At 40.9% G+C, this 17,715-nt stretch overlaps 1 protein-coding gene across 1 annotated transcript in view; it reads right to left on the reverse strand.

Moving 5' to 3' along the window:
* The window catches only part of LOC135214911 (alpha-2-macroglobulin receptor-associated protein-like), an 85,978-nt gene that overhangs the window by 18,091 nt on the left and 50,172 nt on the right, over nt 1–17,715 (reverse strand). The window contains exon 3 of the mRNA XM_064249384.1: nt 4,224–4,385. Coding sequence (XP_064105454.1) covers nt 4,224–4,385 — 162 coding nt within the window. The remainder of the gene's footprint in view (nt 1–4,223; nt 4,386–17,715) is intronic.

Consider the following 17,715-nt stretch of genomic DNA (forward strand, 5'->3'; position numbering starts at 1 on the left):
TGTATCCTTAACATCATTTGACAGTTTGGGACCTATGTAGACTTTGACTCCCTGTAAGGGCAAAATGCATGGCACACCAATGTTACCTTGAAGGTACTGTCGGCCAACGAAGAATTGGCGTAGTTTCTTAATTCATTGTTCATTATGGAAATATTGCCAAATGCTGGTGCCAGGTTATTTACTTAACAATAAATAACATTTCAATTCTAAGGTGCTATACTTGAAATAAATTACATGAGAATTGAGTAAACTTATTCAACGTAATAAAGATAATTATTTTGCAAAGTAAAGAAAATATACACCAATGGGTCCATGAATTCTAATTTTATTCTAAACTCTAGCCTCGTAACAGCATAAACCTTTTGAAGTTGGCTTTGCTGCCGCTCAAGTCTTGACCCAACATATTGTAATGCACTGGGGTGATGTCATTTCGTCTCCTACAGCCGATACATAAGACATTAAGGCATTAACATTCTTTAATAACGATGTTTAATTCAACTAATTTTGTCCGTTGATCAATAAAATAATCTGCACGGCACATTTAGCGGGCCTTAATTGGACTTCTGATTTTCACACATGCTTAGCCTAGGTCTATTTTCAGCAGTATACTCTCTTGGATACGTAATGTGAATGAATATTTAAAACGACAATATATATATATCAAGCTGCTTTGTTTTATTATTCCTGTTATTCTTGTTTTATTGGCCATGTTCTCCTTTTTTTCTTATCCCTTTCATAACTGCTTAACATACGAGTAATTTACTCAGACCTAGCTATTCAAAGTCTAAAAGCAATCATAAAAAAATCAAACGAATATAATTCAGTCTTTTATTTTTTATCAAATTCCTTGCATATCATCTTGTTTCATCTGGACACGTTGGAAAGCTGTGGGAGTCAAAACTGACGAATACATTAAGAAAGGCTTACTACTTTCATTAAACATTTCTTGGGTTGATCTTTCTGTAGCTATTCATTTCTTCTAAATAGAAATTAATTAAAATTAGTTTCACATGTATGGGTAGACCATAAAGTAACTTTGAACAGAAAGTATTTTATAAGCATTTTAAGGCTTCCGTTGTCGGTGCAGGGAATTTTAAAATAACCGTTACCATTAGCGATGCTCTCACACAATGGAGTTTGTAGCAAGAAGTCGGATAGAGTCACCTGAGATGTGGAAGAGAGCGGTGGTGGCATATAGGAGTGATGGAGGGATTAGGCCGATGTTAATAAGGCATCTCCCTATAAAATGTATTACTTAGGTTTTGAAGAAAAAAATGCATGCATAAATGAAACTGTTTCCCTCCCTATCCATGGTATTCACTAGCCACCGATAAAAACAAAACAAAAAGAGTAAGCCTAACTGAATCTCTCATCCATCAGTGATAAGTTTGTTTAATCATTAGACTTATTCATTAGACACCTATCATAGATTTTAAGTGTATTTTTAAAAATCTCTTCCTCTCCATCTAAAGTATTCATCAGACCGCAGTCATAGGCGAAGAGGTAGTCATGATTTCCTGGTTCAGCAATATCGTGATGAGGCACTAGAATTTAAGATTCTCAAATGAATGTTGCTCAGCAACATTTACACTAATGTATTGTCTTGCTCTCTTGTGGTGCTTTGAGGTGTTCCACCTCTAGGCCCAAGTTCTAAACTTTGCCTTTCTCTTAACAATTTGATTCATCTATGTATGATTCTCTCCGGTATATTTAGCTTTCTTGATATCTCTCTAACAGGAACTTGCACCGAATGCAGTGCAATAATCATCTCTCGCTCATCGAGGGATGTTTCTTAGACCAATAAATGACACATTGACATTAGATTCCCATGCACATAACGACATCGAAAGCAATAGAGTGAGGTCGCATGGTTCTCATTGTTAGGTTATCAGTTCTTTATTCTTTTTGTTTTTAAATTTGATAGCATTTTGTGAGTTTCCAATGTTTTCTGTAAAATTCAACAAATGGAATAGTTCAACTACCTTCAACTTGATATTGAATTGATAATATAAGGACTATACAGTATTTATGCAATACTACTAGTGATAAGTGTCTCCTATCTATTTGGAATTGTATATCAGTGGTTGTGATATGACGTTTTTTATTACTTTGTTTCGTTCATGTCAATTTTGCTATATGGAAAATAGTTTTACACAATAACATAACATGATGTTCTAAAGATATCAGTGACTGTTTTTAACGTCATTACATAAGATTTCTTCCATCTTTGAGAAGAAAAATAGATAAATAAGGCATGAATCGTGCATCAGGCACGTTTATGAAAAATTATGACACTCTGCCACCAGTTTTTTGAGCGCGTGTACTTGACAATGTCCCTTCAAACTACATATGTATAGTTTTCTGTTTTAATCAACTTCTAACTTCTTTTTTGTGTTTCACCATGATTACACTTTCTTCCTTCATTTTAATGTCCTTCACACCAGCCCTAACAGGTATAGAAAGCTGATAAGGAGGTTGGTTTGGAGTACAATACTTAATAGTACTCATAATATGTATGGTAATACAGAATAGACTTCCATTCAGACCACAAATGCCCATTTCACCACTGCAACTTAGCACCTGAATCTGTTGCAAGTTTCAGTAACATTTGGGTCACAAAAGCCTTCTTTCATCATACTGAAATTATTTAAATCCTACACTCTTTGTTTGTTAAAGCTAATGGTTCAAGAACATTAGTGCAATGTGTCACAGTATAAGGAAAATTTGTCTAAATCTTAAAATTAATAGAATGCTTCTATCACATTATAAATTTGATTAAAACAGCTCACATAATGTGGAATAGTTTAGCAATTACAATTGATAAATCAGTACCTTATAAAAATTATTGAAGATGAATGTGCATATTTTCAATGCAAGGTTATAGAACCTGAAAATACATAACAGAGAACAGGTACCTAAAACTGATGAAGAAAAGAAAATTTCCATACAATACATTTGTTCTATCACAAAAACACTATTTTACATTGGCCTAATCCTGTACAGTAGGCAGCTATCAGGTGACAATCCAAAATTTCAAAATAACAGTGACTTCCACTTGATAGCTGATAAGGTATAAAACATCCAGTCTCCAATGCTCCCTTCTCACAGAAAACATTCATTCCCTGAGTGTTTGCTACATAGTACAACTATGTTTTGGTAATCACAGACTTTGCTTCAACAAGCTCTCCGATTCCATAATTGTTCCCATTTTCCTTAATATTTAAATCAATAATTGATTTTCTACATCTATGGTGATGGTATTTCTATTCTTATATCATTTACTTCATTTATACAGGGTTGACATGAGTTTTCTCTACTGAGACCAGTAAATGACCAGGGTATTTTTGGTTCCTTTTAAAAAACAATATACTATATTTTCCATTTGCTCAACAACTGTCTGTTTATGTTTTGCATTCTTTGAGCTATGATGCAAGTGCTTTTCTACTAATAAAAAAAAATTGGTACAGATAAAAGTTGATCTTTGCAGTTAAGGTATTATTCATGTTTTACCACTCAGTGAGTGCAATTTAAATTTTGTGGTATGCATACATTTACGTATGTCTATTAAATTTAGCTCTCCTAGGGCTGGACTGTAGGATTAGATATTTTTACGTGGCTAGGAACCAATTGGTCACCTAGCAACGGGACCTACAGCTTCTTGTAGGATACACACCACATTATATTGACAAATGAAAATCTATCACCAGAAATAAATTCTCCTGATTTCTGCATTGGCCGAGCCGAGAATCAAACTTTGGACCACCAAATTAGTAGCCCAGCGCAAAAAACACTCATCCAACAAGGAACTAGCAATATAAAGATAAAGATCTGTATTGTTGTAGGAACAAAGACAATTCAATCAGGCAGCAGAGTTTACATTCTTAAATGTAACATAAACCATATTATACAGCTGTGTAAATCACCTACCCTCTTATTTACTTTGCACCCCCATTTGTGGGCAACATTTAAAAATTAAACAATAGTTTTAACAACACAGCATATTTCACATATAATTTGAGGAAATTCATTAGAAATTTGTTACTGACTTGCCTTTTATAGTCCCACTTGGAAAACTGACTGAACAGTTCCCATTTTCTTAAAATCATAATTTCTGAATTTTGTCTTCGTGGTAGCCTAGTAATAAACTGGACAAAGTATGTTAATCAGGGTACAATAGAAAACACCTGGCCAGCAAACAAATGAGTAAAATTGCAAATTTTTACCTGTGAATCCCGATTGTTCTGCTTTGTCCCACAACTTGTTTAGTTTCTTGTCCTTGAAGATAGCTTTACTTATCTGCTCATCATATACCTCATTTTGGTATGGCTCATTACTGGGCAACCCTCCCATCAGGTCTTCACTTAACTTGTACCTTACCATTATACCTGTGAGAGGGAGAAAATTTTTGTAAAGTTAGTAACTGCTTAAATGTGCTAACCCATTAACAACTAAAGATAATCATGATTAAAACAAATAAATTTTTCAATTTCAATTTATTTAGGAAAAGAGAAGAGACATTATGAATGATAAACAGAGACTGATAATTTCACTAAATGTCACATAATAACTTGGCAGCACTAAGAAAAATGTTTTGATTGAAATGAACTATGGGAATAACTACATAAGATTAACCTAGATTTGATGATCATATGTCTACCTACAGAATCCACTGTGACTGTTAATGAAAAACTTTAATTTTAAAAAGACAATAAAATTGTTTATTCTACTACAGTAGTGTAATTTACTTGCAAATGTTATGTAATTATTGTTTAACCTTTACACAGAGGTGAAAACATCAGACAAACACTGAAAATATACTCCAAATAATAAATTAGCAATCAAGAAGTCTAAAGCTATAATATGATTCCTTTTTTCCTTCTTAAATGGAATTCTGTATACTAGCAACTTAACTCACTATACAAAAGTGTCTAACCTTCTGATAAATAATAAAGACTCTTTATTATACCCCTCACTGAAATATTTTCAAGATACGTATCTTACAATCAATAGAAATGAAGTTTTCATAATAAAGGGATTTTGACGAAGGAAAAATCTATTTCTGGGCAACGACCTGTGTCACCCTGTGAAATGGTTCCTTTGATACTATTTCTGAAGAATAAATATTGCTATTCATCCTAGAGAAAAAAGAAACAATATAATGCCAAGATAAATAGCTCGCTCACTTCTTATAGAAGTGTCGGTATAGTAAGGAGCGAGTGGAATCACTACCAGAGGTCCCCTGCCATTTAGCTTCTTCCTTCGACAAAACCCCGAACTACGGAGGAGCCGTGTACAGCTCCCGGTCTACTACTACCGTGAGCGCCTCCGACGCCTGAGACGTCATTCCTGAAGATAGCCTCCAAGCTTGGGGTAAGCTGGGTGAGGATAATCTAACTACAGGGTGGGGTTTCACAGGGCGACACAGGTCGTTGCCCAGAAATAGATTTTTCCTTCGTCAAAATCCCTTTTCTGGGCTTGACCTGTGTCGGCCTGTGAAATAGTACCAGAGAATGCCAAACACCAAGCTTGAGGAACAGTACAGATAAATTAAGAAGGTAAAGTTAAACACTTGTAAGGTTAATAGTATAATAATCAACTAAAATTACAGTCTTACCCTAAGGGAAGTATAAGCCCTAAAACACGGGTTATCACTTAAAATTAGTTAGCCTAACAACAAACAATAACAATACAGGTTAGGCAAAGACAAGATATAAGTTGATATATACAAAAGAATGGAACTGAATCCGATTAGAATGATGAACAAAAGCAAACTCAAGGTAACCCAATACATGGAGGCAACTAAACTAAGTAAGGGTGCAATGGGGCAGGTAGAAGGGAAGGCTACAAGAAGTTATAGTAAAAATAAGAATCAGGAGAAACTGTGTTTCCAGCTGCCACTGCTGGAAATTTGAGGGCTTCTAAGGTTTTAGGTAGTGCCGTTTGAAACTGTCGGAGATTTCCAGCCTGTATACTTCTTAAGATCGTCAAAATTCATGTGATGGAAATAATTAATAGATGTGGCCACCGCCCTAACATCGTGGGCCCGAGGAAAGGACTCTGGATTGGCCTGTTTAATGAAGTATAAAATTTGTTGCCTGATCCCTTTTAGGGATAATGTACCACCTTCCTTCCTATGAACAATGGGCCTGAAGATTTCAGAGTTGTTCTGCTTAGGTAGGCTCTTAATGAGTTGACAGGACAAAGGGAAATGTCTTGAGGTAGTGGTAGGATTTTCCACGAGGACCATCTGTCCTCCTGTGGGTCTTCATTTTTGGCTAGAAAATGGCGATCTGGGATAAGAGGACTTCCCCTGAGGGGAGGAACTCAATGTGGCCTGGTTCCCTTGATAAAGCTGACAGTTCTGATATTCTAGCTCCGGAGGCTAAACTTAATAAGAATAGGGTTTTCCTCAGGAGGGATATATAATTGCAAGAGTCATTGTTAATGTCCGAGGCCAGTTGAGGACATCATTAAGAACCAAGAGACTGAGTTAGGTCTCGTTGATGGTCTTAATCTAGCACCAAGCTTTTGGTATGGACGTAAAGTACGAATCCGTAAGGTCTATGCTAAAACCAAATTGGAAGATCTTTTTAAGAGCTGATTTGGTCATAGTGATAGTGCTTGCTGCTAAGCCTTTCTCAAACAATGATCTGAAGAAAGTTATGGCTAGGTTCGTTGTCATGACTTGAGAATTTGACAACTTAAGGAACTCTGCTAGTTTCTTGACAGATGAATCATATTGTCGGAGAGTAGATTCTCTTTTATCTGATTCCAAGAATGAGATATTCTGGGGATCAATTTCTGCATTCCTCATGGCTGCGAATTTCAGAAAATCCATAAAGTTAGGGTTTCTGAAATTCTTGAGGAAGCGGTACATAGTCTGAGTTTGCACTAACTGGGTTAGTTTGGGTTGGGAATCCGTAGTGGTCGGAGTCTCAACTCTAGGAGTAGAGGGAACCAATTGCTCTTGGGCCAGTTGGGAGCTACTAGAGCTACTTGGCCTTTGAATGTCCTGAGTTTGTCTAAACTTTCATGAGAAAGTTCACCGGAGGGAAGAGGTAAATATTCTTCCATTCGTTCCAATCGAGGATCATTGCATCCGTAGCGTATGCTAGAGGATCGAGGTTGGGTGCCACGTAACAAGGGAGTTTGTGGTTTGACTCCGTGGCGAAGAGGTCTACTTGGAGTCCGGGGACTTGTAGACTGATCCAATTGAATGAACTCCTGTCCAGTGTCCACTCCGGATTCCAACGGGAGCGGAGCGTGATAGAGCGTCTGCTACTACGTTTCTTGACTTCCTGCCAGGTGAGTGGCTGACAGGTGCCATTTGTTTTGCATGCCAGAGAAAGATGGCTATCATGACATGGTTCAAGTGGCTTGACTTGGATCCGCCCCTGTTGATGCAGTGTACTACTACTGCACTGTCCAGAACTAATTTGAAAAGAGAGTTCTTGGGCGGACGGAGTCGTTTCAGTGTGAGGAATACTGCCATGGCCTCCACCACATTGATATGTAGCTGGCGGAATGTTAACGACCAAGTTCCTTGAACTTTTTCGTACTGGGAGTATCCTCCCCACCCTGTTAGTGAGGCGTCTGTGTGGATCACTAATGATGGAGGGGGAAAACTGTAGAGGAATTGCTTTTGAAAGGTTCTTTGTCTCCGTCCAGGGGCGGAGACGTTCCGTAAAGATTGCTGGGATAGAGGCTAGTTTGTCCCGTGATCTGCAATTCGCTCTTGAGCGCCATACCTCTGGTTTATAATCTTTGGAGTTGGGACATCTGAGGCAGAACGTCTGTGACTGATGCAAAACTGGAGTGAGCCCAGGATCCTCTCCTGGCACCTCCTGGATGTTTGTTGTCGTTTGAGAAATTGTTTTGTAGCTCTTGCAATTTCTTTCCTTTTCAACGACGGAATTGATAGAGTGTGCGATTGTAAGTCCCACTGAAGGCCTAACCACTGGAATCGAGATTCCGGTGTTAGTCTGGACTTGGTTTTGTTTATTTGAAAACCTAAATGTTCCAGGAATTTGATCACTCTGACCGTTGCTTCTTTGCATTCTTTGGGGTTCTTTGCCCAAATAAGCCAATCCTCCAGATAAGCCACTAACATTATTCCCTGTTTTCCTTAGCTCTTGCACTACTGCTTCCGCCAATTTGGTGAAGATCCTGGGGGCTATGTTGAGCCCGAATGGCATTACCTGAAGGAGTAGGATCTGTTGCCTAGTTTGAAGCCTAGGAATGGACGGAAGTGTCTGGCTATGGGACATGATAGTAGGCATCTGTAAGATCTATAGAGGTTGTGACGGCCCCACGGGGAAGTAAGGTCCGTACCTGCGAAATGGTCAGCATCCTGAACTTGTCGCAATGAATGAATAAGTTCAGATGGGACAAGTCTAAGATGATTCTTCGGTTTACCGAGTCTTTCTTTTGGCACGCTGAACAAGCGTCCTTGAAATTTTAATTGTTGACTCTTGAGACTACTCCTTTGAGAAGGAGGTCTTCGGTATACTCTACCAATTCCGTTGTTGGTGCTTGATAGAATCTGTTGGTTGGAGGAAGGGCCCTTCTTAGCCACCTACCAACCTAGTCCCTTTGTTACTATACTTTGAGCCCAAGGGCTGAACCCCCACCGCTGGCGGAAGAGGTACAGCCTCCCTCCTACCTTGGGATTCTCACTGCTGGTTTGCCGAGGGGCGGACCCACCTCTTGCTCCTCGGAAACCTCTTGCCCCTGTTAGCAGCCCTGCGATCCTCTGAATCGAGAGGCACCTCTTGCTCTGCTGCCTCTCGCAAACCTATTGAAAGCCTGAAAGTTCTGGCTTTCATAGTTGGAATTGTAGGCTGGCGAGACAGCAAAGGAAGTGGAGGGTTGAGATTGCTGGGACTGAGGGGTCAGAACAAGGTATTGTTGTTGACCCTTCGACGATGGTTGCCCTTGTGATGCTGGGACTGCCTGAACCAACGTTTGTTGAGAAGGCTGGAAGGGAGAGAACTTCCTTGGTTTCTTCTTGTTCCTTGGGTTAGGACCAGAAGATTCCTGCCTCCGCTTTGCTACCAGTCCCCACCTGACTTTGAGGCACTGGTTGACCTTAGAAGCCTCATGAAGGTACTTCTGCTACTACTGGTGCTGGAAAGAGGTCCGTTCCCCAAATTGAGGGAAGCAATCAGTTTATTCGGTTCATGGCGGATAGTAGCTTCCGCCAGAACGTGCTTCCTACAATTTCTCTGGCTATGAGGAAGTTGTAAAGGTCACACTGCATGGTGTGCAGCAGACCTTAGCCAAGACTTTAAATAACGGCTCTTGTTGGTATACAAGAGCCGTCATCTCCGCCATAGTCATGGAGGAAAGGGATCTCGCGAGCCTAGTCCGGGCGTCGTACTCCATCTGGATGAGAGAGTCCGACAACCTGGGGATCCTTTCTCACTCAAGAGAGAGGTGGCACAGTCCGCCTTTAATTTTCCTACTGAGAAAGTAGGAACTGCCCCCTCGAAGTACGTCTCGGAGCCTGGGACTAAGAGAGAGGTGGGTTCCGTCTCTCGTAGTTGAGGCAGGGGCTCGTCTTTCAGGGCGGCCTGAAAGGTTGCTTCCACTACCTTAAGGGTCAGGTGGTAGCGGAGTCCCTTCCACCGGAGTAAAAATGGTGAAAGGACTCCTAAAGGCTGTGATGCGTGTGTTTTCACACCCCCATTCTTCCAGACTTCTCATTAGAGTCCTGTGCTGTGCCTGTTCCCTCGTAATGGATTCACTGTTTGCCTTGGGGAACCTTGTCCTCCTCGTCATCATCGCTGCTTCCGTTAGTCGGACGTAGCCAATGAATGGTGGTTGAAGGTCTCTGGGGTGGAACTCGAAGTCCTCACGCCTTCGAGTTCCTATGCCTTCGATAGTCGACATTCCGTTGACAAACGGGGCATACGAAGCGATCCTCCAAGGGTTGGCCGCCTTGAATTCCGGCAGTTGGCTGGAATCTGGCATTGAAAGAGGAGAAGGTGGCACAGATAGAGGGGAACCTGCCGCAATCGAGGTTTGGATCCCGGCGATGGCATTCTCCTGAGCGGCCAGCCGTTCCGCCAGCGATTGGGATCGACTGGCCGGAAGACGTAACAGAACTGGAGAGTTGGGAGAGCACCGAGCCGACCTTGTTGTCAACCAAGGCCCCTACGATCACTCCCACCTGCTCCAGAATGTTAGCCGAAAAGGATTCGGGATCAAAAAGAGGGACTTGAGCCAGATTCTTACGTGATCTATGTTTGGGGGACCTCGACGCAGAGGAAGAGGCCTCCCTTGACCTAACTGATCCGGGGTGGTGAGCCGGAGTTATAGTGTCTGTCAGGATGACCGATTTCTTGGGGAGAGACTTTTTAAGTTTTCTCCTCGGTCATCTTAGCCTTGGGGATCACTGAAGTAGCCTTAGGACGGACAGACCGCTGCTCTTCAGTGAAGCCCCGGAAAGAAGTGGAAGTAGAAGGATCAGTAGAAGGTGATGGAGAAAGGGAATTCAGGAAAGGGCCCTGAGAACCACAGAAGCTGCCCCTACTACACCCTTACCTGTACCCATGGAGTCAATAGCCATGGGTTCAACGTCGAGGTTCATTGCCGCAACGTCTTCTGCAACGTCCTCTGGGAATCCCCCTCCTGTAGGGAGATCATGACTTGAAGGTCGGCCAGCAAAGGGGCGGCCGCTATCGGGTCCACCACTGATCCTTTCTTGGCTCCTGGGAATATTAGGTCCGCCATATCCTGGGTAAGAATGTAGGGGTCGGCCCTTAGAATTCCGGCCAAAACCCCCTACCCAAGCTTTGAGAGTCGACAAAGCTTTCTTCTTTTCTTCATCAGACCCTGTAAAAAAGGGTCTAGAGTTAGGGAGAGGATAGGGGAGGAATGTCTGTTGTGTTGAGATTATATGAATATGTGTCTCATATGTGAAAGGTATAATATAACAACAAGTATTCCAGGTGAACGAATGAATGAAGAAAGTGCTAAGAAACTTACTACTAGTGAGGCATCTCCTACTAGCAAGTAGCAGGTTTGGCAAGCTTCATGATGCCAAACGATAAAATCCTCCACTTTCACTGCACATCCTGCATGAGAACGGCATACTATATGGCCGCAACGGGTCTTGGAGGATGGCACTGCAACACCCAATCTCCTGGCACAACATCTGTAAGTCAAAGGATACATGAGTACCAATGACAACCTCCGGTGGAATAATATGCAAACTATCCGTGGGTGCCGGAGTAGGACCGACGGATAGAGATCTACGTATGAATATTACGTAGAAAAGTTACGAGGGGGGAAGAAAGTCTCTGCCTCCGCCTAAGCTCACTTGTCATATGACTAAAAATAGACTCTGTAGGGCCCGGAGTTCTCCGTATGGCCCGGAGTTAATTAATATTGAGTGAGCAATGTCAAACTTCTAACGAAGCAGAAGCAAGGGATAGTACGAGAGGCGGAAATAAAAAACCCCCGGAGTAACGCAAAACGATTCTAAACATTAAATAACACAAAATAAAACAAAATAAAAACCCCTATCAGTAAGTGCTCGTGTGAACTATCCTAAGTGGATAGGAAACCCAGTGGTTCCCTCCCCCCCTCTCTATGTTCGGTAGCGGCGGATAGACACCTGCCGGACTGAACTGAGGGGGAAAGAGTAGGGAAGAATGTGGGGTAGGGGAGCCCTCCCCTTAACGGCCAGTTAAGGACGGAGAAGAAGGGGGGAGGAGGTCCCGAGCCCCCGAGGCACGTGACGAGTGAGAGTACCAGTAGGGGAGGGGAGATCCCCACCAGTCCCGTGAGTCACCCCCTCTCATGCAGACTCGGACGCTAGCTGTGAGAAACGAGTCATCACCATCGAGTGGATGGCAATGTATGGAGGGGGGGAATGGAATGGGGGGACGGGAGGGGGACCCCGTAACCGGGTGGGCTCACCGTGATCAACCGGTGGTCTTCCCAGCCAGGTGAAAGATACGAGGTGGGGAAGAACCGTCGGAACAACATCAATATCACTGATACAAATAGGATTATTTATAATATCAATCAATAAAATTAAAGCGATATCTTAAAGCTAGACTAACACGGGGAACACGAAGCTAAGCAAACAGAAAATTAGGTTAATCGCCGATCCGAAGAAAGGGGTATGTTAGCCTAATTTAACCTCTAGTTCAAGAAAACGGGGGGCAGGCTAATCACCAATCGACAATTGGGGTATGAAAGCCTAACTTAACGGTAAAATAAATGATAAACAGGGAAGCTAATCACCATACCGAAGCATGGTGTATGTTAGCCCAACCTAGTACCTAAATAATATTAAATTAAAGGTAATCAGGAACTCAGAGAAGGAAAGAGAGAACATCAGAATAACTTAAAAGATGATATGACTCTCAATCGTGACTGATAAAACTCCCTACAATGTAAGGCGTAGCTAAACTAAGGTCCGAAACGTGCGGTCGGAGCGTGCCCCGTGGAGGCCTAACTAAAAAACTAACTACATAAAGATATAGAGACTATGTATATGTAACCATATCTAAAGTACTGAGAAAAATGGGAAATCTCTAACGGTATGGAAGACCGAAAGAGATAACCCGTACCGCCCATGCGGTCGAGGGGCATACCGGCCGATAAGGCTCCGAATATGTATAAAACACGAAGATCATCATAAAATGAGATCAGTAACCCCAAACAGTACTTAACTTAGAAGCAGAAGTTGAAGACATCTTGAAAATAAATCCAAATAGAGCGAAACACAGCACCGAAAAATTTTAACGTTTGGTGTAACGCGCGCTATCGAAAGGAATGACGTCTCAGGCGTCGGAGGCGCTCACGGTAGTAGTAGACCGGGAGCTGTAGCACGGCTCCTCCGTAGTTCGGGGTTTTGTCGAAGGAAGAAGCTAAATGGCAAGGGACCTCTGGTAGTGATTCCACTCGCTCCTTACTATACCGACACTTCTATAAGAAGTGAGCGAGCCATTTATCTTGGCATTATATTGTTTCTTTTTTCTCTAGGATGAATAGCAATATTTATTCTTCAGAAATAGTATCAAAGGAACCATTTCACAGGCCGACACAGGTCAAGCCCAGAAAAACTAATATTGTAATACTTACCTGAACACCTGAATTAGCCCTGGTCACTGACCAGCCCGAACTATATCCCCACATATTTACCCACTAAGTGGGTAATTTTAACTGTCAGTGTTACAAACGCTGCAGGTAAAATCTAGTCAAATGAGTTACCTGCGTTACCGTTGTCAACGCTGCCGCAAATACCGGCCACCGGCCACCAGAGGCCTGTCTCCTCAATTGAATCATTCACTATCAAATTGAAGTAGGGGAGGAGGGTGGGAATCATTTAGGTGTTCAGGTAAGTATTACATTATTAGTTTTATTATGAAAACTTCATATTGCAATGCACTCCCTGAACACCTGAATTAGCCCAATTAACAACATTTACTCGGAGGTGGGATCAATCTAATTCAGTCCGACCTGTCCACGGAACATACGAAGTTAACTCGTAAACAACCTACCATGTATAAGAGCATGTATCCTCACCTAGTTATCTAACTTGGAGGTGAGGATGTTTGCAAAGAAAGTACTTCAACATCAGTGTTTGCAAAGAAAGTACTTCAACATCAGTGTTGAGTCTAAGGTACTGTCTGAGTCAGAAGTACCTCCCATGTGATAAGCTATAACTTCTTATAAACCCCTCTTTACGGGTGGGTGAGCAGAATGTAAACATTGGGTTCGCTGCCGAACTGAATCTCTCGGTAGTGACTCAGTTTGGAGGGGTGCCGATCGTAAAAATATTTGCCAAAAATATAACACTAACTCAAGACATGGCTAATGAAATTATCAGGGTATTATTACACTATATAATAATGCATATTCTCTGTTAGTTTTATAATCCTCACAGGGAAAATAAATGATTTTATGAAAAAAAATGCGAAACTCAGTGTCCCCTTGTACAAGGGACACTTGGTCGGTGAGGAAACTAAGTCTTGAATAGTAAATTCGGTCTTACAGAATGTTGGTATATCGCACCTGGAACATGCACATAAAGTATTATCAAAATAGAACAGTAAAAATAAGCACGTAATAACAAAAAAAAGAGCAAAAAAACTAAAGCGAAAGCCCCGCCAATAAATATGGAAATCGCAAATTTTATAGTATATCTTTCAAAAATGGGTGGGCGATGTCATTTTCTACGTTTCTAAGATTAGTTTCATCACAGAAAACAACTTTAGGGGCATCAGGGGTATCTAAACTAATTTTTCAAGTTTCTTGTCCTCAGAAAAAAATAGCTTTTTCGCTTTTTCTCTGGTTTGGTTTTTTATATAAATAAAGTTACTATAAGGCTTTATTTTTACCTTCATTTATCTGGTCATTTATCTGGTGTTCATATCTTTTATTTGTAAAATGTAATAAGTGAATAAATAAATAAATACAGTAAATGATGATACAACTGGTTTATACTTGGGTAGAAGTTATTACATGGTTTACGCTTGTCTGGGTTTTTGGGCTTGTGATTTTTTGTCGAGACGCAGTTCATCTGTCACCTACACACATAAGCAGTAATAATATTTTTTTGGGTTCATCATACGTCTGGCATCGTGTCATACTGTTTATTTTGCTCCACTCTTCAAACCGAAATTACAGAATGATTGGAAGTCCCTATCTGAAAAGAGGTGTTTTGGTGGTACTATGCGTACCACCTTTATGCACCCGGTGCGGTGTAGTAGACTTGAATGGTGGTACCCACCTACCTCCAAACAAACTTTCGGTAATGAAGAGGTTAATGGAGGTAAAAACAAATCTCCTCACCTGGTTGTCCAGCTCACTAGGTGAGGATGTTTTGCAAAGAAAGTACTTCAACATCAGTGTTGAGTCTAAGGTACTGAGCGTCAGAAGTACCTCCCATGTGATAAGCTATACTTCTTATTCATGGAGGTAAAAACAAATCTCCTCACCTGGTTGTCCAGCTCAGCAGGTGAGGATGCTTGCAGAGGAAATACCATACCGTCGGTTTCGAGTCCAAGGTACCGCCTTAGTCTGAAGAACCTCCCATGTGGTATTCTATACCTCTCATGTATGGAGGGGATACGGTGAACCTCCCATGTGGCTATCTAGCCTCTCATGTATGGAGGAGAAGTTGAGTGTGCAGGACCTTCAGTTCTCTACTGCTCACTGATGTAGATGACTTGTGCTGAAGAAGTTGTAGTTATTCCAACATGAACATTGGGATCTGCCTAACCTCAAGGGCCTAAGGAACATTACACTCAGTCTAAGCTTGACCAACAGAAACACCAGAGTTCATTAGACTATCACTGCCTCCTTAAATTTCTAACCCTAAGTTCATTTAGACTATCACTGCCTCCCTAAACTTTCAACACCAGCAGCCTGAGAACTACAGGACCAGTGGAAGGTGCAGTGCTACAAAGGCAGCCCCTCCAAAATTACTTCCTTTAACCCCGAAGAGAGAGAGAGAGAGAGAGAGAGAGAGAGAGAGAGAGAGAGAGAGAGAGAGAGAGAGAGAGAGAGAGAGAGAGAGAGAGAGAACCCCCAAATTTCAGGATGAAACAATAAAAACTCTGGCTCTGCTGTGTTATTGGCAAAGAAAACCGGATGAGCGAGAAGACTGCGAAGTGACATCCGAAGAATGACCAGATAAAGAAGATTGTGTAAAGACATAAGTTATGACAGAAAAACTGGGCGAGAGAGAAAACTAGACCGACTCTGTTCCCCACGATAATCTAACAAACATTAGAAAATCAGGAAATTATTCAAGAAGTGATCGTGAATACAGTCCGTATTGAAGCTACAGTAATTGACTTGCGTTAATTCGATTTTATGATATGGTTAGTAATTAAAATCGGCACTACATTGTAAATAAGTCTTCCTATATCTCTCGCGCAGCTGGCGTAGGCAGCAGCGTGAAGTCAGACAGTGAGATTGTTGGGTTTAAAATAGAATTTAGGCCAAAGGCCGAGTATTGGGACCTATGAGGACATTCAGCGCTGAAAGGAAATTGACAGAAAAGTGTTTGAAAAGGTGTAACCGGAAGAAAAAACCTCTCTGTTGCACAATGAATCAAGTGTTAGGAGAGGGTGGAAAATAGGATGAATATAGAGAATATGAAATCAGGAAAGTAAGAGAGAGAGAGAGAGAGAGAGAGAGAGAGAGAGAGAGAGAGAGAGAGAGAGAGAGAATAACAATCGTCTAACATCTCCACCTCCATAAATTTGCACCCTCTTCTAAGTTAGAAAGTATTATCTTAATGATAATATATACTCGTATAACTGCGTACAGCTATGAACGACCGAACGAGAACTTGTTGCTAATACGATCGAATCCGATAGCAACATCATTTTATTGTATTCATCTGCGTGCGACAGTAATTACTGTATTCACGTTATAAATGTAACTGAAGCTGATAAGGCAATATTACGTGCATCAGCAACCTGGATAGCAGTCCCAAGCTTTTGTTTGAATTCAAACGCAGCCGCGGTAAAAGAAACTAATAGCATGAAAGAGCTCCTTTACTGTTGTTTCACACCGACAAAAGATTAATAAAGTAAGGTTCGTAATACCTATGAAAAACGAGTGAAAATGAACGGAATCGCTGAATTTTACGCAATAACCCGAGGGCAAAACTAGCTTCCAATGAGACATATTAGTCAAATTTTGGCCTTAAATTACATCATAAGACGAAGTTAGAAAGTATTATCTTAATGATAATATATACTCGTATAACTGCGTACAGCTATGAACGACCGAACGAGAACTTGTTGCTAATACGATCGAATCCGATAGCAACATCATTTTATTGTATTCATCCGCGTGCGACAGTAATTACTGTAGTATTCACGTTATAAATGTAACTGAAGCTGATAAGGCAATATTACGTGCATCAGCAACCTGGATAGCAGTCCCAAGCTTTTGTTTGAATTCAAACGCAGCCGTGGTAAAAGAAACTAATAGCATGAAAGAGCTCCTTTACTGTTGTTTCACACCGACAAAAGATTAATAAAGTAAGGTTCGTAATACCTATGAAAAACGAGTGAAAATGAACGGAATCGCTGAATTTTACGCAATAACCCGAGGGCAAAACTAGCTTCCAATGAGACATATTAGTCAAATTTTGGCCTTAAATTACATCATAAGACGAACAAAATGACTTCGTTCCATATAAGTTTAGTATCCAGATATTCATTTATGCTAACTAGGAACAAAAACATTAGCCGAGACCAAGTGATATGGTTGAATCTGGAGCCAAGGAAACAGACTAGCCGGCATCATTGTCTGTAAGCCACGCCTCCTTACAACAGTGCTGTTTTGACAAGCTTGTGTAATTTGTAATTTAATTGAAAATTAATCAATTACATATTCAAGGTAATTAAATGTAACTTTATTAGGCCTAATATTAATTTCAGTTGTCACTGTAATTTGATAATATGACTGGAAATTATTTTGTAACTGTAACTGACATAAGCACAATGTAATTACTGACGGCAATTAGTCTGTTAAACGGATGAAGACGTCATACAAACGAATTCCTTATATCTGATATCTGATTATATGCCACAAGATACCATTATTGACTATGTTCAATGTCAACATAGTTGAAAACACATCTCCTTCAAGACAACAAACATGGTATAAGTGAGGAAGAGTTGTTACGTTAGTCATGCTAGCCAATCAGGACAAGAATGAGTTGGATACAGCGAA

Source organism: Macrobrachium nipponense, chromosome 19 (genome assembly GCF_015104395.2).
Source record: "Macrobrachium nipponense isolate FS-2020 chromosome 19, ASM1510439v2, whole genome shotgun sequence".
NCBI lineage: Eukaryota > Metazoa > Arthropoda > Malacostraca > Decapoda > Palaemonidae > Macrobrachium > Macrobrachium nipponense.